Raw genomic sequence first — 23,401 nt, 5'->3', positions numbered from 1 at the left:
CAATTTAGAAAATACAACAAAGTTATCTGTAACATAGATACTGTGTTGTCACACAGAGTCAAAAGGCTCACATTAATATGTTAGCTTTTGTCTTTAATTTTGTCTAAAGCAAAAAGCTTCTTGTATACATTGATCCCATCATCACATAGATCACAGAATCAAAGAATCACAGAATACTCTGGCTTCAAAAGGACCTTAAAGACCATCTAGTTCCAAGCCCCTCTGCCACAGGTAGGGACATCGTCCAGTAGACCAGGTTGCTCAAACCCCCAGCTCCCAGGGATGGGGCAGCCACAGCTTCTCTGGGCAACTTGTTTCACTATTTCACCACCCTTAAGAAAAACAATTCCTTATATCTAATCTAAATATATTCTCTTTTCATTTAAACCCATTGACCCTTGTCCTGTCACTATAGATCCTAGCAAAAAAATCTCTCTATATCTTTCCCTTCTAAGTACGGAAAGGCTGTAAGAAGGTCTCCAATGATGACCCATGAGAACAACTTCTATTCCCACCATGCACACCAAAGCGCAGATATCAGAAACAGAGAGTTATTTGAATAGCATCTTGATTACCGAATGGCTTAAAAAAATCAGAAGATGAAGTGCAAAAGCTCAGAGCTACTACTCTATTCAGTATTTCTGATTTCATGTTTCTAAGCACAAAATAAAAACCTATTAATATGTCCACCTATAAGGTGAACAGACACCATGCAATTTCTGCTACATGTGGACAATAACTACAAAAGTCAACCTGAAACAAGAACAAAAAGTCTGATTTACTTTGGAAACCCACTTGGGCAGCAGGCATGTTATTAGGAAATCACTTAATTAAGTGATTTCATTACTATCTTCCAAATACCAGTAGTGTCTGATTGGCAAGCTGGTGGAAGATGCATTCCTCCTCTTGCTCAGTCTCACTGCCATACTCATGCTAAGTAGTAACAGCAGTGGACATTTTGTCTTTGCATATCAATGGAATGTGTAAAACGGTTGTTGCACACAGGTTTAAAGGTTTGTGGAGAGACACAAATCAGCTTTGTTCTGTGCTAAATTGATGCAAAGTTCTTGTGAATAAAAAAAAAGATGGACCATAGTCAGGTAAAAGCCCGGGAACCATGGATGAGAGGCACAATCATATACTTCAAAGCATAAATGTTCCTAACAGCAAAGTGAAGCTGTAAAAATAGTTTCACATTCCTGATGTTCTCAGTCTCCAGGTCAATGGAACCCACTGTGGATATTTTCTCTGGCTTTTCCCTCCACACTCTGCTCAGCCAGATACAAGATGTGGCTGACAGAGAGTAAATGCCCTCATAAAAGACCCCATGTCCTTCTCCCTCTCCCTTCTCAACATGGTGCTCAGTAGATATTCAGATATTGAAGGCTTCCCATGTATTAAAAGAGCACTCTGCAATTAGCAATCATTAAAGTCTACCCTTTTGTAAAATACCATGTAGCTTTCACTGCCTGAGAAGCCCCATGACAGGCTCTTTACATAAGCTTTGGTTTTATTTCCCAGAGAGAATAAAACTCTTTTGTTTGCCTTCTCTTGGAATGGAAACAATACTTAGGGTAAACCCCACATCCTCTCCGGGCTGTTTCAACACCAACAACTTAGAAAATATAAAGGCATCTGGGGCCTCTGGCCCATTATGCTCATGTTTTGTCATTTTCTGTAGCAGAATAAACCACCTTATCCTCAGTCCTAAGTGACCTTTATCTGCCTTTGCGGTGGAAAACAAGAAGCAAGAAGGATACCAAACTTCAGTCCCTTCAGGGTTTGATTACTTTGCCGAGTTCAGCATTTCAACCACACCAATGTGCTATGGCTGCTCATTTGCTGGATTAGACTCACTTCAGCAGAGAAAATTAGCAAACAGTTTAGCATCAGCTGAGCTATTTAACCATGGAAACAAATCAAAATTCATATTAGTGGAACCAAATATTCAGGATCATGAATATTTTGATTTTAACATATTATCTCTTTCTATATTACATTATGTCTACTCCATAGCTACTTGTGGAGACCATAATCAGCATCAGCTGATGCCATTAAGCCAAATAAAGAGGAACATTGTTTCCAAGTTTGTTTTGAAGAGACACTAAGCTTTTGGATATCTTTGTATTATTGTCACTTGCTTATGAGACAGCAAAACACTAAAGTCAAAACAACTTACTCAGCAGGGCAGAGAACAAAGGAAGTAGTACAGCATTTAGGATGAAAAAGGACAAAGAAAGATAATAATTCACATGGTCAACAAAATGGACATCTCTTGAGGCAGGTTGATGGAGTGAAGGAGTTAGCAGAGAAAGGCAGATGATTGTGATAGATCACAGGGAGAAGAAAAGACAAGACATGCTTACTGAAGCATATGAGACCCCCAGAAACCACACTAGTCAGCAAAAAATTGAAAAACAAACTCCTGGCCCTTTATTAGCTTGTTGCTTTGCCCAAAGCTGCAAGCTAAGTGTAATAAATAACCAAACCAATCAATTACGATGTTTGAAATTAAGGCTTCAGCTGAAGCCACCAAGCTGCTTCAATAGTGTTTGTTAAAAGCATTCTCACAGCAGCTCACAGGCGTTGCTGCTGCCTTCTCCCCTGTCCTCTCAGAGCTAAGTCCTGCAGGTACCACTGCTGGCCTGCTGATTCCTCAAACAGGCAAAGCTCCTCCAGAATCTAAGCAATTAATAAAACAGCAACCATTTTGCAGCTAACAACTGATTTTGTCCTGACCAATGAACAAGTAGTTTTCTGGAATGGAAGCTCAAAAATCAAGTTAATGGTCACTACTGTGAGCCTGGATTTACAGCAGGCGCAGAGGGTAAAGGGCATTCAAGCAAGACAGAAAGTCTTTTGGGCTTCTGATTTGAAAACCTAGCCAGTTTCTTTGAACTAGGAATACTCCAGGTTTTCAATCCATATTTATGTAAGGATGTCAGTATATTTGCTTAAATATCACAGGGGAGCACACAAGATGTGGAAAAGCCAAGCTTCTCTGCACAGCTCATGCACCCTCTGCAGCTCAGCTGTACTGGTACTGGGCTCCACCTGGAGAAATTTGGCTACGCTACTCCACTGGTGAGCACCTCACCGACCTGATGACAACAAAGTCAAACCCAACACAAGCCAAAAGGCCACTCCTGAGAGGGAGAATCGTTTTACAAAGCCTCCCAGTGCAGCACAGAGAAATGGAGAAAATTGGAGAAGAGTGTAAGAATGAACAGATGAGAAGGACTGATACCATAATGAGGAATAAAAATAAGAAAAAAAGGGGAGGATGGTGAGAAACACAGGATGAGAGAAACTGAGGAAAAGAAGAAAGAACAAAGGAGAACTAAACAAAAAGGGCTTGGAACAGGAAAAAATAGCCGGAGCTCAGTGCTTGAGAAGACATTTATATAGCTTGTTTCTTTGCTTTCCACTCTTTGTATGGAAACAAGTATAAGGTACGTGGGGGTTACACACTCCTCTTTAACCTTCATGTTTGATAGTCAGACTTCAAATAACACACTCTCTAAAATGATGCCTCTAAAATGATACCTGAGCTTTGCTTCTTCGCCTAATTGAAAAAAAGCTGAATTCCACCACTGAATTACTCAGGGCTAATTTTGACTCAAGTAAATGTATTGCTTTCACTCCGTCTCTGGAAGAAACTTGACTGTAATTATCTGGATAACTGTCTCTCTCTACACTGAAATCATATGATTTCTGTAGAGTGGTAGAATTGACTGTTGCAGAATTAATCATATTTTTATGACATTCAATGTTACAAAAAGAAGCCTTTCAGCATGAAATAATCACTGGTTTGTCAATCTTCAATAAATCAAGGAAGAGGCACACATGATTAAGGAGAATGAAAACAGCAAAACAAACATTTAAAAAAATAGTTTGTTTTTCTCTTACACTGCTGTTCCATTCAGTGCTGGACAAGGCTGCTGTGTTCCATCATGGCAGAACACACCAACACAATACAATGAGAGTCAAGGATCAAAGGGCTCTATGGCCCTACTGGTCTGGGAAGAAGGCAAAACCAGCAAGCTGGATACAGTGTGCTGTATCTGCTCTCCTTGTTTGTATGGTCAAGTCCTGGACCAGACAGATCCAAGCTGTTGTTCATCTAAGGGCAAGGGTGATTTAAAAGCCAAATACCTAGCAGGTTCACAGATCTGGAACTGAGATCCAGTATCCTGACTAAAGACCCCAGTGGTTCGTAGTATCATGAATTGGCATAATTTACATGTACCTAGCTGGGACACTCAACCAGCTGCTGTGGGGCAATGAGAGAGGTATTCCTGCAAGGCCAGTTCTTGCATGGACTTCAACAGTTACCTTGCAACCAAAAACTTTGTATTGTGCTCCATTTCATTTCTATTGTCTGAAATTGTTTCCTATATATAAATCCTTTCCTTCCATAGCTTAAAATTCTAACTCAAGGAATGGCAAACCTGACTTAAGAAACCATCCTCTGCTCAAAGTAATGCAAGCTTGCACACCAGGACAGGAGTGCAGCCATGTGAGAACAGAGAATCCTGTACACGGTGCTCTCCACAGCCCAGATGGATTAGAGCTGCTGTACAGTTAAGAACATAAAAATTAACAGGTCACAGAGAAACAGACCCCAAAAGGCAGCTTGATTACATGTTGTTTAAGTGAAGACACTCAGCCTGTGGCTGGAAGGTCCTATAGCTCTGCCTCCCAGTCTGTTGACTTGTTTGATGCAAGACAGTAGTTAAGAGAAATAAAGGCACCAGGAGGGACATTTAGGGTAATGCTTACTGTAGTAAATTTACCTCCTTTCCCAACTGCTCAATGATGCACCTTCAAGATAAAAAAGGGGTCTACAAGCCTCCTTCACAGACTGGGTTTGAAAACACTTTGCTGGACTGGGCTGCAACTGCTTCATCCTGAAAACTGGCCAATCTATATCCACCCATCTCAGGGTGAAGGGATTAGGAAAAAGGATTTTGATGACAAAACAGAGCAATAGCTGTGTTATATTTGTTTATGGGGGTTTTTAGGACCTCAAATATCCTAAAGTAAGAGGTAGGTGCTTTCCCAGCCAGGTCAGCACAGACACATGCTATCGCATACACCTAGTAATACCTGTGACCATTCCTGCTGCCTGACTCTTCATCCATATTCAGAGCTCCAACTACACAAGTACCAGATGCAGCTCTTTCAGAAAGAGATAATTCGCATCTCCTCCTTCTCTCAATCAAAATCACCATGTACAAAGGAGATAAAAATGATGGAGAGTTCCTACCTCTTAAAATTTTGCCACCAGAGTGGAAACTGCCTCTTTGGAAAACAAGGCATAGTGCTAATCCAAAAAAACAAAGCATAGTGTTAACCTGAAGTCCTGGCTGTAAACACAGTTACTTGCTTTGATTTAACACTAACTAGTTATTCTTTGACCCCTCCTGACTGAAGAGCTGTATCAATGACTTCCAAGATAGAAACAGATGGTCTACCAAATAGTATTAGCTGCTTCTTAGGAGAACACTTTATATTTTAATTTAGTTCCCAATTGCTCTTAATAGGGAAGAAAAAAGGCTTCCAGCTGAAGCATCACATTTCTTTGAAACCTTCAAGGAAGTGACTAGAAAGACACGCTATAAAATAAAGCAGTTAAGCTCAATGTTTGCTCAATGCAAAGAGTCAGCACTTCCTATTCAATGTCTTCCTAATTACCCCGGGGATCAAAGACTTTCAACTGATTCCCTGTCCATTCAGACTACTAATAGATGATCACTAGCCCCTCCAGTGCTACAGTAGCTTGTAATTTCTTCCAGAAAAGGAAAAATGCAATTTTAAATAGATGTATTTAAATGTTTTTATGGTTATTTTAAGGGGATTTTTTAAAGTGTCAACCTATAGGAAAAAAATAGACATAAAAGTGGTGAGGCTTATCCAAGGAATTTTCTGTTTAAATACACCATCTGTAATTTCCTTCAACATCTACACCAATTTGAAAAAGAATAGGAAGTTGAAAGATGGACCTCAGCAATACTTGACTGCTACTAGGCAGCTTGTTGGAGCAAAGAAACTTATTTCAGCCCTCACAGCTCTACTAAATCTGGTGTTACCCATGCTCGGGCCTTTCCCAGGAAAATAATATTTTCCCTTCTAGATACCCTTTCTGACAGATACCACATTACCATAAATATTACTGAGATATTTCTTCAAGATCAAAGTCAATTATAAGATGGTCCCACTATACCTCTAAATGAAGTTTTAATTTGTGCATATAATATTAGAAATAATGGTTTTCCCATTGGGATCCTCACTTCAATTAGAGAAATGAGGACAGGCAGTTCTACCAGAAGGCCTTCTACCCTGCTTCACATTTACTAAAATTCTAGGCTAGTCTGTTGTGGACAGTATAAATTTACAAATGCCCTTTCATTACACACATATAAACTGTGAGGCACTAATTAACAATTTACATAGGTAAATCAACAAGCTCTCACATGCTTCCTTGCTTGCTATCTTAACCTGGTAATGGTCAGAAAACCTGCTTTTCAAAATTAATATAATAGTTTACCTAAAGTCTAAAAAACACAGTTTTCTGTGTAAAAGTCACAAACAATATCTGCCGTCTAGTAACACCCCAGCACAACAGAGATGGGATCAGAAGTCAAATCAAATATCCCAGTTCAAGCATTCAGATCTAAATATTGCTGCAGAATCTGATGGTTGAGCTGATCTCTTGGATGGCTGCCTGATCATCCATCCTTCTGAACACAAACATGATTTTATTACAGTAAGTAAGTAAATGTCTTTGAAAGCCCTGTTTGTGTTTCAATCACCAGAAAAAAAAAAGTGTTATTAGTCACCTTGCACATTCTCATAGCACCAGAGCCCCAGTTGGGCTGTGTTAGTTGATGTAAGAAAAATTAACAACATTACAATCTCAGAATCCTTTGCGGTCCAAAGCACAGGCTTAACTTGAGCTTTACTTAGCCTGAGTAAAAATCTAGTGACTTCAAGAGTATGATGGAGATGCTTCAAATATAGTAGAAATTTAGTAGAATGTGTATTTTGTAGATCTGGGCCAGAGTGTTCATCAGCATTGTCAGAACTGAGCTCTAAAGAAGAATCCTGTCAGCTTCATGACTCTTTGAAGACGCGTGAAAAAAATTACCTGCATATGTGTTCAGGATTATCTCTTTGTTTTAGCTGCTTTGGGTGACATAAACATAGGTATGCTTAAAGCAAGCTAAGAATGTTTTAATTTTTTTTCTAATTTTTCTTTATATATATTAGAAAAACAAACAGATTGTTCCAACAGTTCATTTGGAGAGGGGGGAAAACCCCCCTTCTTTTTCCTGTACAAAACCTTGGCAAATGGATACAAATCCACAGGGAGAGAAACCTCATGAAGTGGGTGACACAGCACAATTAATGATGCAACAATTTCTTTTCTGTCCCGTGACCATGAGCAAAATCCAGCGCAACACTTTCAGGTGCTATAAATCTAAGTGTATGGTTCAGAGCAATGTGAAAAGCTCTTTCCATAACAAAACTTAACACAACCTGATGATTTGTTCCCTTGGACTTAGAACTAAATTCAGCACATAGATTAAGGCAAGTTCTAGCAAGTGCAACCCACAGCGTTCTTCTAAAAAGACCTACAGGAATCTTTAATTATATCTAAAAAAAGAATTTCCAAAAAACCCTCAAAGTTCGCCAAGTCAAGCACTCAAAAGTGAGCAAAAAACAGCATTAACATTGCTTGTGTGATTTTACATCAGACCCTGTATGTATATGTAGTTTGTAATAGCCTTTAATTCCCTCATCACAGACTATTTTTTTTCCACTGGCCCAATGCTGAGCAGAACAATTGCACAAAAATTGCCACTCAATGCTGGCAACTCCAGCATTGTAGCACGTTCAATTGCTTTCTAGGGATGCCATATGTACCGCCTGGTTGGCAGCAGTAGGAGGGGGTTGGAAAGGGAAGGACTATACTTGGTGCTGACAATTTTGCTACTGCACTCTAAATAGGTCCCTACTGAGCATGTGTGAACTCAGATTTTCTAGTTTTGTGGTATCCAGCTCTGGGAGGATCAGGGATTAGATAAAGAACACAGTATTGCTTGTTCTCCCTAATAAAAGAGAGGTGCCACAATTCTCCACTACCTCAGTGCTTCTGCAGTATGAATAGAACAGGAGATCCAATGGCAAAATTTTGCTAAGTGAGTGACCATACTTGCAGCAAGATCCAGACCCCTACTCTCACAAGTTGCTTTAGGGTATAGAATCATAGAAACATTAAAGTTGGGAAAAAACCTCTAAGATCATCAAATCCAACCACTTACCTGGCACCATCACATTCACCACTAAACCATGTCCCCAGCTGCCACATCCACACGTCTTTTGAACACTTATAGACGGGGTGATCCTACCATATCCCTGGAAAGCCTGTTCCAATGCTTCACAACTCTTTCAGAGAAAACATTTTTCCTAATATCCAATCTAAGCCTCCCTTGGGGCAACTTGAGGACATTTCCTCTAGTCCTATCACTTATGTGGGAGAAGAGCCTGACCTCTGCCTCTCCACAGCCTCCTTTCAGGCTGTTGTAGGGAATACAGTACCCCCAAACCTCCTTTTCTCCAGGCTAAACACCCATAGCTACCTCAGCTGCTTCTCATCAGACTTGTGCTCCACTGCCGTTCTCTACTTCAAGGCCTTCCTTGTAGTAAGAAGCTCAAATTATTCACTAGTGGTGACTTAGGCCATGAGAATTTTGTTTCATCATTAAATACAAGTGTATCAAAGTGCTGGCTCAAGGACACACAGCACACTGCGTTGTCCCTTCATCCACACAGACAAAGTTGCTTAGTGAATTAAACAGTATCAAGCAGTGTACCTTGATGGTCTATAACATTAATTTGTCAGAAGGGACTCTACCAGGACCTTGGCTGTGGTCAGCCAGTAACTTCTGAATTCCTCTGCACCATTTAGCTAGCAAGCAACAGAGATCACTCTCAACAGATAGTTTGAGTCTGACCATCCATAAGAGTTTAACAGTATAAAAATGTACCCATTCCAGACCATCTGGATGCCCAGAATGCTCCCATGTACATATTTTACAACCTGGAGCAGCCCATGATGCAGTCTGACTGGGGAAGGTATACTAATATAAAGAAACTGTTACTGACCATCTAGATTAATACTGTGTGGAATATCATTATATTTAGATTGTGGGATTTTTTTTTTTCTTAACCAAAAGCCCCATGAAGATCTTTTGATGCTTGATTTCATAGTAATTTCTGCCAAAACTGAAAGATATTGTTCTCCACTGTTAGTCCAATTAGATTTTCTTTTGAAATACTTATGGTAAGCACAGCCATCGTCTCTGCTAACTGCCTGATTCTGCTTTTTTTTTTTTTAAAGAGCCTCTTTGCATAATGAAGTGCTGCTACAGTTGTACTAGGCAAGCAAGGCGTGATGCTGCTGCTGTATTATGTGCTACCATATTTGAAAACATCCAGCATATGCTGTTCTCATCATCTTACTAGGCAAAAGCTTCTGACTGCAATAGGGACAGGCTTGGAAGTTAAGGTATGGTAAAATCAAATACTGACGAAGATATGAAAAGCTGGTGATGATGGGGGAGGGTTTACAGGTTTTCATTGAAACATGAAGATTCAACAACTTCTAACTATCTATTGAGCATTGGATTCCAGCATCTGAAAGGGAAGGGTGTAAATGGTCCTTTTGGAGCTTTTAAATTTCAGCATAAACAGCAGCTTGAAATCTTGACAGAACAGGAAAGAGTGGATTGGACTTTTTGTTCTTTATTTTACAGGTCATCTAGTCTGTTACCTGGGTAGTATACTCAACAGCAACACTTCACCCTATAAATATGTGTATCTACCACACAGCTCAACTTTAACTACAGGTAGAAACCTCAGAGAATAAATTGCTGCACATACCCAACAGAAATGTATGACCTGGCTGCAAAGCTATCTTCTAATTTATGCTACAAAAGGATGGGAGAGAAACACTAAACTGTAACTGAGGAATATTTTTCAAAGTCAGTGACATCCCTAATTGAGATTACTCTATGACTAGTTACCCACAAAAATGTATTGTATTTAAAAACACTGAAAAAAAGCCCATTATGGGAAACAATTCTTTCTCTCTCCACTTAACTGCAATTAAATTATGTTATTTCACACTAATTAGTATGAAATAAAAACATGGACTCAAGGAGAACACCTTCCATAAGATATTAAGTTCTGTAAAAATTATTCTTTTTCTGCATCTGTGTGCAAAGGTCAATCTAAGCTGTGAAAAAGATTATAGCACCACATCTGTGCCACTGTCATAAAGGCAAGGCCAGCACTTCTGCAGTCAGCCTGCTGTTATTTTCTTTTCTGGGGGCTTACAGCAACTATAAAACCTCACTAAAAGCAACTGATAAAAGCTTATGGTCTGAGAGCCCATATCTTACCATTTAATAAAAAGAGACAGAATTAAATTAATCTCTCCTTGTATTAAAGATTCTCAATTTTATGAAAGGATCAGGCATCTAAAGGGCTAACTGATTTGTGATTTCATGGCACACTGATGCAAACTCCCTGACCAGATGAGCCCTCCAGACACAGTCTCAACCTGCTTTCAACCAGTTAAAGAATCAGTCATATTGGTGGTCTACTTCTAAATGGAAGACATTCTTCCAACGATTTCACAATGATGAAAGAGGATAAGACTTTGACAATAGGACCTCTTCATTCAGTGTCAAAACAAAACAATAAGCAGAAATAAAAAAAGTAATATATAAAAGCCCAGAACAATTGGGAAATAGAGAGTAATCTATATAAATCTAAAACCATGCAGAGAGGTGAAAAGGAGCAGAGGACATGAAGAAAAAATATGTGGCTTGGAAAAAAACGAAGAACAATAGAACACTTTTTAAAGTGTACTGAAACTTAGCAAACACAACAACAATATAGTTATTTACTTGATGGAGATGAGGAAATTCAATAATGTTGTAGTAAAGGCTGAAGTGTTCAGTAAGAATTTTTGTTCTAGTTATTGAAGATAATTACAATAATGCAATTAATTCAAAATAAATAATTTTTTTCCAGTCCATTAATAACCAGGAATTATATTAAACTACATCTATTCAAGGACAAGCATTTTTAAGTATGCAGGCTCATTTAACTTGTACCCAGTAAATGATACAGCAGAAGAGGAATTTGACTCACCAACTAATACTGAACCAGCTACCAAGGATTAGAACAGGGTTGATGCTGTATTTAAGGGAAAAGGAGAAGGTGCAAGTCACTTGGATTGGGCAGTCTGACATTTATTACAGACAAAATAATGGCAAACATAATACAGAATTAAACTAATAATGAATAAAGAAAGTGAATGTATGGTTGCTCCGGCCAACCATATTGCATTTCTGAAAAACAGATCTTCTGAAACAGACAGTTACTATTTTTTTGACAAGATTACAGTTCAGTAAGTACAGTTTAGTATGACATTTGATTTAATTTGATTTGATTAAAGGAACAAGTACTTTCCAACAGTAAAGAGCAATTTATACAAGTACTTAAAAACTACCTGAAATACCTTAACACTATCATTGCTGACAAAGAACCATCATATGTTACAATTTCTTGTGAAATTCAACAACTGACAGTCAACCTGAAATTATTCAACATTTACATCAGTGTTACATAAGTAAATTTAAAATCATGGATCACTAAACATGTAGATGACTCAAACACTATTCAAGTGACAAATACAATGATGAGGACAGAACAGATAACTAGAAGAGCTGGGTAGTTACTAAACTTGAATGACTGGAACGAAACTGTCAAAGGCCAGCCTATCCACTTCAGATAATGGATAGCAAATTCTGCCCATGAAATGGGACACTGTCAACTGGTAAGCAGAGAGTGAAAATAATTTAAGGAGTAGTACAACAAGATGCTGTATAACAATATCCTAATATAATTCTTATAGCCAGAAAGAGCTAATGAGATTCTTACACATAGAAGTTGGGAAAAAAATCAACTAAAGTAGGTATGTGGCTTGCCTATGTAACAATGGTACAGCAGGTAGCTGGAATTTCCTAGCCTTCAACATCTAAAGAGGTCAGACAACATGATGTGATAGCATTTATGGATTTTAAAATTGAAAATTGAGAAAATAGTTTCAAATGAAAATTACGTGAATCCTCATGTTTCTTCCTGCCTCCAATAAACACTTAGTTGAGAAAAGATGCAGACTTGACCAGGATCTTTATCACTGTAGACCTTGAAGAAGTTCTAACCACTTCACAAAGCAGAAATTTTGCTGCCAAGTTCAGAACACATCATCAAACAGAGTATCCACATTCTAATACTTCCCAGTATTAATACTCCTATGAAGAATGGCTGAGGAAGCTGGGATTGTCTAGCCTGGAGAAAAGGAGGCTCAGGATAGACCTTACCATCCTCTACAACTACCTGAAAGGAGGTTGTAGTAAAGTGGGGGTTGGCCTCTTCTCCCAGGCAACGACTGACAGGATGAGAGGACACAGCATCAAGATGTGCCAGGGGAGGTTCAGGTTGGACATCATGAAGAATTTCTTCATGGAAAGGCTTGTTAAGCATTAGAACGGACTTCTCAGGGAGACTGGGAAGTCATCATGTCTGGAGGACGTGGCACTTTGTGCTATAGTTTAGTTGACAGGGTCATAATCCATCTAGGGTTGCATGCAATGATCTTAGAGGCCTTTTCCAAACTAAATGATTCTCTGATTCTTTCCACAGCATTTACATGATTTCTCCAATCACAGCACTTTTAACATCAGGTTAAAGATCTCATTTAGATGGAAACAGTGAATGTTCTTCAATGGAGTTTCTATGGCGAGTTTATTAACACTCATCTCAATGAACTGATCTTCACAAGAATAGCTTTATAGTGGGATCTTGTACTGTTATCACCTTTATTTTTAAGGCTGTGGAAAAATGACTTGTACTTCCTTTAAATTATAAAGCAAATAGCAGCTGCTACCCAAAAATACACTGGAAAATTGAAAGGAAAACAGAAAGATGCACATAATCACCTAACAATCAAAGAGCTCCTGTTGACTTTGAAGGTGATGAAAAATAAAAGATATGAGTTATAATTCATACCACTGTGCACTTAAAGCTGGAACAAAAGACAACAAAATAGAGGGAAATATAAGACTGAATATATCCCATTGTGGTTTTAATTTGCATAGAATCCTAGAACAATTTGAGTTGGAAGGGACCTTAAATGTCATCTAGTTCCAACCCATGGGCATGGACACATTTCACTAGATCAGATTTGTCCCAAGCCCCATCTAACCTTGCCTTGAACACTTCTCAGGGATGGGACAGTCACACCTTCTCTGGGCAACCTGTGCAGTGTCCCATTCACTCTCATAGTGAAGAATTTCTTCCCAATATCTAACCTAAACCTGCTCCCTTTCAGTTTATAGCCACTAATTTATTTTTGTGTCTTATTTCTCTGATGATTATTCTCTGTGTTTGCATGCATGTGGAGAGGGAGATGCATTTCAGTGCTTCACTATTTCATTGTGGATCTGGCAAGGGAAAGTTTCTTCTGCCAGATTCCTGCAGGCAGCTTCCCTGAGCTCACTGCTACTCACCAGCCTCTTGTGGGCTTTACATGCAGCAGCTGCCCTCACTGGGTCTCTACAATAGTGAAGTGTGACCGAGGCTAGCAGAGTCCTGGGATCTCCCATCTCTCTGCTGCAGAACAAAAGACACAAAAGATTTCTGCAACTCCATGCATGGTTGAATGATCAGACGGAAGCTCAGGTTGATAGCATCTCTCCATAAGGCTGAGACTATTTTCATGTCTAAGCCTTCCTGAGATAATTTACAGGGGCAAAATTTGGAGCTCATCAGCAAAGAAGATCATTAAAAATTGGACTGAAGGGTCAACATATGTGATGATTTATATCCTGTCTTTAGTCAGGTCAATCTCCAGAAACAAGAATACATAAAAATATATGCAGACTTCTCCAGTGTTGGTCCAGCTCCTGTTGCAGACATTGGGTGCAATGCTACTGACTCTGACTGCATTTGAACCAGTGCTAAAGGAAATAGAGTTCCTGTAGTTTAAGAGGAGCGCATGCATGAGAAGAGTAAGACTCATAATTCCCAAGTGGCACAGGGTATGAGAGAAAAAACTAGATGTCATTTTGTTATAGTTTGAGCTGGCAAAATGCCAACTGCCTGGTACCCAGTCAAAAAGTCCACTCCCAGAGCAGGAGAGTGAGGGAAAACAGCAGAAACGAGGCTTTAGACACAGTGAGGTTTTTATATTTATACAGAGAAGAGGAGAGCTTAACACAGAATATGAAATAGCACATAGTGACAGAAAACAACAACAGGCTCACCGAGGTCACCCCAGCTAACAGGTGAAACTCCAAGACCAACCAAACCCCCTCCCCAAAGGAAACCTCCCAGCAAGAGGGAAAGAGGAATTAACAGGAATGTGCTCACGTCCCCGGCTAAACAGACGTGCCGACCGGCAGCAGGGCCTGATATCAGCAGTCAGGGAGCGGGAACCGTCCTGGTCAGAAGCAGGGACCGAAAAGAGGGCGAGACTCCTCCCACCTTGCTTGTTATACTCCCCGACACTTCCTGATGATGTCAGATGATATGAAATACCTCTTTGGCTGCTTAAGTCAGATGATACCTGTCCCCTCTAATCTGTGTCACAACCTTTGAGGCCTGCTAAAAACTGAGGCCTAAATGGGGACCTATGCTGACTAAAGCCAAAACTACTACACATTTAAACTCTACCATTTAGTGAGGCAGTAGCACTAACCATGCTTGCCTGCATTTTGTACAATAAAAGCCAGTTTTAACAGAAAAAAACCAAACTCCCCACTTATTGAACTTCTAATGTAATTGGTAAAAATGCTAGTGCTGAGTCATGATGATGGTCCCTCTCAACCAGTGTGCTGAAATGTTATGCTTCACAGACATCTATAGTACTGAAAATATATTACTGGTAATACTACAGCATCTTTCAGAGTGGATCTGACACTTTTGTAGATTAAGGGTAAAATCAGGTAAATGAGACCCACAGTAAACTGACCACAGTGATTTTGGGAGGATGTGAAAGAACCAAGAAAGAACTTTGAAGCTCCTCTTCAGGCAACAGATTGACTTCATACTGTATAGACTTTGCTAGATTCTAGAACAGATTTTTAGCTCCCATTTCTGCCTTTTATCTAAGAGAAGATAGAAATAAAAAAAATCAAATACTTTGATTTACAATCTTTTAAATCAAAAGAACAAACGTCAGCAGTAACAAAATAGAACTAATCTGCAATCAGAAAAGAAATATTAAGGCAGAAAGTGAAAGAAGCTTGTTGGCAGGGCAATAAATTGGTTTATATTTTAGCATGAATAAAAACCTTAATATCAAGGTATAAATGTAGGATTGATAGATATGGATCAAATAATTAAGCATTAGCAACTTTTCCTATGGATCTCTAGTGGCATGTAAACACAATGGTAATCAGTATACTATACATCATAGCTAACTAGTTTGATTGCTAAGAGATTTGAAGAGCTGCTTAAAATTGGGTTTGCTCCATAGCATCAAAGAATCATGGACAAACTGAGCCAAAGTTACCTTTCAGGGTGATTCTTAGATGATAAAAAGAGAGACACTTTATAAACACATCATAGTCCTAACACACTTTTACTGTCAAAGCATTTTGCCTGCAGCAAGCAACGCTGTTCTTTAAGCGAAGCTGCATCTGTATGGAGTTCAAATGAACACAGAGCTGAAAAGTAGAGAGCTCTGACTCCAATAAAAAAGAATGACTGTTTTTGGCTTCATAATATGTTTTCCAGCCCTAGCTTTAATCTAAATCAAATGCCCATCTTTTTTGCTGTTCATGCAATGCGACCGCAGCACATGCTTAAGTACAGGAAAATTGCAAGTGCCTAACTACATCAAATTGTACTTCCATCTAGTCTGGAATCTACATCAGGCAGAGGATAATACCTTCTGTTTAAGCAGGCAGAAACTATTCTCCATCACTAATTCATTTAGAAACTGTTCCATGGATCTAGCCAAACAGCTGCCAGGCATGCAGATATGGACAAGCAAACAAGTCTTTTCTGTTTCTAAACTCAGAAGTCTTCCTCCCAAGAAGTACAGCAATTTCAGAGACTCTTTACAATGCTATGCTAGCAGATCTGGCATCTATCTACCAAATAGAGAAACTGCTGGAAAAGTATTTAGATAGCAACAAACCTCATGGTATTACCTCTACCATAAGAATCTTGCTAAAAATTAGCCCTCTAAGGCAAAACTTAATGCCACACAGATCCCATCACATCCCATGAAAATTTTCCTTGTTTAGCTGTCTACTGAATGGACAGTCCTAAACCGGGGAATGTTAAAGTGATGTCTCTTCATGACCTCCTGAAATAGCAAATTTGCTGGGCAGTAACAAGCAGCTTAAAGAGGCCTTTGATTTCAATGGCACCATCATTTTAATGTTACAGCCCTGATCTACCCCTGCTTTTCTGTTCAGTGCTCTCAGCCCATGAGACAAGCTTCTGCTGAGTTTTGCATAAGCTGTGTGTGCATGAAACATTGACAGGCATTGTCGCCACTGCCTTAGTGTGATGTCTGAATATTTGAAAAGGTGGCAACAAGTCAGTCAAAAGCTGGTTAATTCAAATGAAAACCAGCTTCTGGTGTTAATACACCCTGTTATACTTTGTTTGTCATTATCTCCCCAGACCAGTGACTCAGCCCTGTAAAACCTTCAGCTTGATCACAGTGTGGACACATGATACCAAGTAATGCCTCCTCTCGTCTTCTTTGAAACAGCTCAGCAAGATAAATGAACCTCAGACTATTAAATGCCATCAAGACTTACATAAAATAGTAGAAACTGTCTTTTAGCCTCAAACAAATGATTTAGCAAGTGCTGCAGATGAATTTCAAAAATGAACTGGCTTCAGCAAAGAACTTCAGAAAGGACCCAAAGCCTAGCTGTTTCTTGCACCTGTGCTTGCCTCAGATAGTCACCCATCACAGCTGTGTCTGAGCATCTGTCACATAAAAAGTACCGCCCATACCAGTGTCTCTCATGTATCTCTTGATCTCTTTAGCTCCACACACTTCTACAGGCCTGCAATGGGCAGTTCCTAATAGTTAAAGAGAGGACTGTGATGTGCTTGATGTTGTGAAGAAGACCGTAAAGAACTAGATACTACTTCAAAGAATTTCCATTACTGATCAGTGTACAAAAAAATAGATTAAAAGCCAAGTTGCTGCTGTGGGACCTGATCCAAAGTCCATTCACTTAAACGACCTCAGTTTGCTCTGGAGGATGAATATGGTCATTAAAAAGATAATTTCTGTGGTTCTTTGAACTAACAAGACCAGACGGAAAGTAGTCAATTTCCCAACATTCATGAGCTGTTATATAGATTAGACCTTACACTCATGACTAAGCCATACCTTACCACTCAGATTATCCCCATGGCATCGAAAAGAACCCGATACTGTTTAAATGAGAAATGGTATCTGTAAGAAAATGCAACTATGCAAATATAGGGGAGGGGAAAAATCATGAAATGTGAGGAAAACAGTAATTTGTTTTGCAAACAGACCAGGTTATTAAAAAGAATAAACAAGTTCATCTTAAGAGCTGCATAGTTTATATCAGAATTCAAAATGTCTCAGCTTAACTTAGTGAAAATACAAACATTTTGCCTCCATGATTAATTTTTTTTTCTTTTGGGTTAGGTGATACGAATCTCATCTGCAACTTGACAGGATGTAAAAAATAATTACAAATGAAAAGGTTATTCATAATTTTTAAATGAGTTAATTAGTAAACCCCGCCGGAGTCACTCATTACAGTAATTAATAATTGATTATACTTCAAATTAAACACAATTTTTCATCAAAATCTAATTAAATATCTGCCTTTTTGCTTGTTGATTAGAACACTGGGTCTGGTAGAGACAATCTTTGCTAAATATGTTTATACTGAACTGAACCATCAAATTTGATTTTTAATAATTGATAGTTCCTTTAGAAATTAGTAATTATGGCCCATAATTACAGCGGTTCAACCTGATCAGCATTTCTGGCACCTTGCCAGCCATCCGTAGAGTCTGGCAAATGCCACAGAATTCATCTGAATGGAGACAAAAGAAGCATGGGAGGGCACTCAATGTACTTACCTTTTACCAACACTAACTGTGATTTTAAGCAGGGGTATGATCTTTTGAGAACTCTGAAAAAGGGAGTTGTGTTCGAGAATACTGAGTGGCAACCCAGCTCCTCTCAATCTATCAAAGAACACACACCTCCTCCTTCAGAATTAACAGACTGCAGTATGCTAAGTTATAATGATTCTTTCCTGACATACTGAGATAATGTGCAAAGGAACCATGTTCAGGGCATAGGGAGAATACCAGACAAATGAGAAAGGCAAGTCCGAATGTACATAGCAAATGATGAAAACTGACTGCATATTTCATCAAACTGCTGCTGATTTAATGCTGGTTAATTAATCATTCCTGCTTCTCTTACAGGAGACATAAAAGTGACCAGAGTATGATGCAAGGCAGAAATGGAAAAGCATCAGTCATTAAAGAAGTGTACACAGTAAAAGCAATCCTTTGTGGCAGTGCTAATTATATTCATGTGACATGAAAGCAAAAATCTTTCGATCCAGACTAAGATTTGTAATTCTAACCACAACCTTTTACAGATCATTATAGTACAGGAAGTCACAGTGAAATCAAAAAGACTCATCTGTGCCATGGGAAATGGGCTTTTTTACCCATGATCACATCTAAAAGTGTCTGACAATTGGAGTTCACACGACTGACAGTTTAACACGGAAGTCTAGGAAGGGACTTTTGTAAGACATTTTTAACACAAATATCAAATCTAACTGAAGGAAAAGAAATGGTAACACTCAAACTTTACAGACGTAAAAATACAATTCTTACTTCTAGCAGTTTAATTGCTTTTGCAACATACACGAAGAATGCTTTTTTGCAATGAACACTGACAAGCCTCCCAAACCAAAGAAATTCAGATCGTGCACAGTTCAAGAAAAATCGCCTGTCTCTCTAACCAAGAAGCAAATTTCACTTACTTTCCCTGCTCTAAAAAAGCTCTGTTGAACCACATTCTAGACCCAGTCCTTCTCTACCCTCCTGGTCACCCTGTGAACTTACACATAATTGGTTAAATGTCACTGAAATGGATGTGTCACCAAACAACACAATTAAAACACATTTTTATGTATCAGGATGTTGATTCTAACCCTCTCCCATAAAAGTCAATTCCCATGGACCTGGATGCAACTGGCACTGGGGCAGGGACTTCACTGCCTGTTTCAATGGGCTGCTTAGAGAAAACCTGGTGGGTTTGTCTCACTCCAGGTACACTTTCCTCCGCAGAATGTAAACAGTCCATCACATTAAAGGGAGCACAACATATGACTCATGTTCTACTAAGCTCTTCTGGCTTTATGGTATAGGGAGTTAACCTCCCTACCATAACACTATAACCCCAATTAAGTCATCAGAGGCCACCACTTTGTACCACAGTCTTGACCCTTTGCTTCCCAAACATTATCCCTATTGAAGGGTTTCTAGAGAAATGTAACAAAAAGAATAAAAACAAACAGAAACAAGCTTACCTATGAAATAGGCCAGTAGGATCACCAGTGTGACTGAGATGACAATGGCACTCAGAGCAGCACATTTCCAGTTACAGTACTTATAGGGTTTCTTCAGGTTAAAGGCAGGCCTAGAAAAGGTACTTCTGGGAAGGGGCCTAGGGGGAGGTGAGTACACAGTGCTGGACGTCAGGGGATATCCCGGCGATGTTGTACAAAAAAGGGGAGAAGTGCCTCCAGGTTTGAACAGGAAGTGCCTGAGGGAAGAAAGACCAACAGCAAGTGACTCCTCACACAAATCAATGCTGAGGAAGATGTGAGGTGGGAGAATGGCGACGGCTGCCAGGACCAGGAAAGTAGCTCCACACAATGCTGGCTACGGACATGGATGGCATGCACAAAAGAGAAGAAGAAAAATCAAAAGCAAGTCACACAGAGTAAAGGAAAACAAAACCAAATGAAAAATCACAGTGCCAACAATGCCACAGAGAACTCTTCAAGGGCAGGAGTCCCCTCTGTGGAAGAGATGGCATTAGAGTGAGATGAATACCCCAAGCACAGCTACGATACACTGGTGGCACGGGCAGAACCAGGAGCCTGCTCACACTCCCACAGAAATGCCCTATGGAGGCTGAAGAGGAGTGTAGGTCAGATTAAAGGGGGGGTCATTTATCAATTCACTGATCACTGCATGAGAGCGTTTTTTGTCTGGCATTGGTGAATGGAGATGGGGAAAGAGCTTAAGCCATTCCATAGCACCCAAATTGTCACAGAGCAGAATATTCACACTGTCCCTGCCCAGCAAATTTAAGCACTGGAAAAGGGTATGGCTAAAAGCATCTGTCCTGTGTTTTGCTAGTGGGGAGAGGCACCTGCCTCCAGACAGCAGTCCAGAAGACCTTAATTTGATGCCTACTTTTAAAAAAGTGTGAATTACTGTCAAAGGCAACAGCATTTCCTGTCCAGTGACACATTGGGAAGCACCATATTTTGCTCATTATGACAAACACAGCCTGAGCATAAGCCTATGAGCCCCTCATGTGAGACTCATGAAAGTCAGCACAAAAAGAACACACTGAAGTTCATGAGTTCCTGAAATGAAATGTCCCAACGAGAATTCTGTCCACAGGAATCCTAAATTAAAAACCTGATTTTGGTGGCACTTCATGATGTACAAGGCATTCAAATTCTGGGAATGAAATCTAGGAAACAGATCTTACTCATCCATCACCATGCTGATGTAAAACAAAAATGCAGCTTGTGAGGACAGAGGAACAGCCCCAATGCACTTTGCACATTCTGCCATGACTTATGGGTCCAGATTTGCAGAAAGAGTAAATGCAATCAGCATGGATCCTTGAGAGTCTGTCAAGCCAGGGGCTAATACCAGATAAAGATGTGATTCTGTTTTCCCCACTTGTGCAGTCACAGGGGGAAATGCCACATGCAGAAACATCACCATGCAGAAAAGCCACCAATTTGTGCAGTACAATGCAACACATAACTCCCCCAAATCGATGTTTGTAGTACTACACCCATGGTTTTACTGTTACTCTAAGCATGACTGCTGAGCATTAGAGAAAGACCCTTCATTTCTACTAATGCTCTACATCAAAACATTATTTTTTAAATCAGTCAGATACTATCCCATGTTTTGAAAAATATTTATTTAGACAGAAATGTATGTGTTCTGAGCAAAGAGGTACCTGCAGTGTTCAAGTACACCAATAAGATCTGTAAATAACGGCTGCTAAATTAGAAACTGCCAACATAAGGTTCAACAGTTCTGGTACTAAGTATCAAGTTAAAAGCTGATTATAACTTAACTTTTAAGTGATGAAAATTAGGTAAAGATGTCAGAATAGGTAGTTAAGTCAAACTCAAAGGCTTAGCTTACATACCCCACTAGCAGACACTTGTCAAATAAGCTATGTGGAAGACACCACCTTAACAATGAACTATCAGGCTGCCGGGACAATAAGGGTTTAAGATTTTTATGAAAATCAAATTAATCTTAGTTAATATGGGACTCAAAACTGTTGTAGGTACTTCCTACTAATGAAATTACTTTCAAAACAACAAGGGAAGAAAAAGTAAATGGCATGCTGTGGCTCACTAGCATATTGTGAGACTAGCATATAGTCTGCCATTAGTATGTACAGGACACAATGCTCCAAGCCCCAGAACTTCATTTTTTTAAAGCCATCTTGGAAGAGGGCAGCAATGGTGTTGCCCTTAGACATCACTGATATGACCAAATGCTTTCATGCAAGGATCATAATGACTGTACAGTAAACAGGAAGACCACGTAAGTGTCACATACCCATCATTGTAAGCACCGTCATGTCGGGAGGAGGTGAGAATGTCCATCTCAATGAGGTTGTCCTGCAATGTCTCTAGGAATGTCTGCTTTGCTATGTTTCTACATACATATGGAAACATGAATGAAGCCAGTGAGTCATGCATATATGAAGTGTGATCTTATAAACCACAATGGTTATAGTGCAGTTGTGCATGAAATTAGAATGATGGACCATATATTTATAAGATGCTACACATATACATATACAGCTTTTAAGAATGTTCACTTCTTTATATATAAACTGTATAATGCATATACACACATATAAGCACACATGTCCATGTGCATGTATAAAAACAGTTGATGTCTTTGCTCATTTCGCATTATTTATTGACAGTGACACGTGAAACCTTCTGCATTGCTGGATTCGAAGGACTAGATTTCAATCCAGCACAGCTGTAATCTGGTTATACTCTTCCATCTATGCTGTTAGTCTGAAATGGCACATCACAGTATCTGTATCCCACTTTTGCCAATACTTCAGTAGCACATTTGCAACTCACATTCTTACGGATTTCCAGCAAAAATCTGCCACTCCTTTGCTTTAGTTTCAATTTTGGATTTGAGAACCTTTTAGTTACCAATTTGATCAATTTGTTTTCAATTGCAGAAGAACAATTTGCTCTTTAGAATTTTCAAAATGCAAGATTTGCTCAATATGAATATTCCAAATTAAAGTCTCTTCAATGATAAGTAGATAGAAGCTAGAAACAGGTTAAGCTGTAACCCAAATTCCAATACCAGAGTATTGGCTATAACCTGGATAATACTGGCAATAAGCAAGATACTTAGGGCCTGCACATGAAAATGCCTGGGAATGACCTTGCACACAACAGCAGCATTTTGCAGCATCTGTCCTCTCCAGCATGAATCCCATTTTAACCTATAAATGCACTTTTTGAGGAGAATAGTAGGAACATATAAAATTAAGTCAGAGGCACAGCTGGGAACAGACTGTATCTTTCTCACCTTCAGGCTTGTTTCTCAAGACCTGGCAAAAGAACAATCTTCCCATGTTTTTTAAAAGAAAAACCAGTCCTGATTTTGCCCATGTCTGCTTTCAGCATCAAAACTAAATTTAAGCCTGAATGTGAATAAATTCCCTGGCCAAAACTAGCAAAAGAAAAATAACAGCTTTGTGACACGTTATCACTTATGCAGAATTAAGAGCTTAGAGGATATAAGTGACATGAACTCAAACAAGAATTTGTCTGTCAAAGATACTGGATTCAGGCAACATGCTCCACCATGAGAAACCAGCCCTGTCACATAATACAAACCTCGATACTGCCTCTTCTAAAATGTCCTCACTCTTAATTTTAATTTCTAATTCCTTCTCTTCCTTCTG

At 39.3% G+C, this 23,401-nt stretch overlaps 1 protein-coding gene across 4 annotated transcripts in view; it reads right to left on the bottom strand.

The window, feature by feature from the left end:
* The window catches only part of TENM4 (teneurin transmembrane protein 4), a 614,726-nt gene that overhangs the window by 195,587 nt on the left and 395,738 nt on the right, over positions 1-23,401 (bottom strand). For all 4 annotated transcript variants that reach the window (XM_071556826.1, XM_071556796.1, XM_071556807.1 and 1 more), the window contains 2 exons: positions 22,015-22,113; positions 19,713-19,948 (listed from right to left, as the gene is read on the bottom strand). In XM_071556826.1, the coding sequence (XP_071412927.1) occupies positions 19,713-19,948; positions 22,015-22,113 (335 nt within the window). The remainder of the gene's footprint in view (positions 1-19,712; positions 19,949-22,014; positions 22,114-23,401) is intronic.

Source organism: Pithys albifrons, chromosome 1 (genome assembly GCF_047495875.1).
Source record: "Pithys albifrons albifrons isolate INPA30051 chromosome 1, PitAlb_v1, whole genome shotgun sequence".
In the NCBI taxonomy this organism is placed as follows: Eukaryota; Metazoa; Chordata; class Aves; order Passeriformes; family Thamnophilidae; genus Pithys; species Pithys albifrons.
This window is presented reverse-complemented; position numbering and strand designations above follow the sequence as displayed.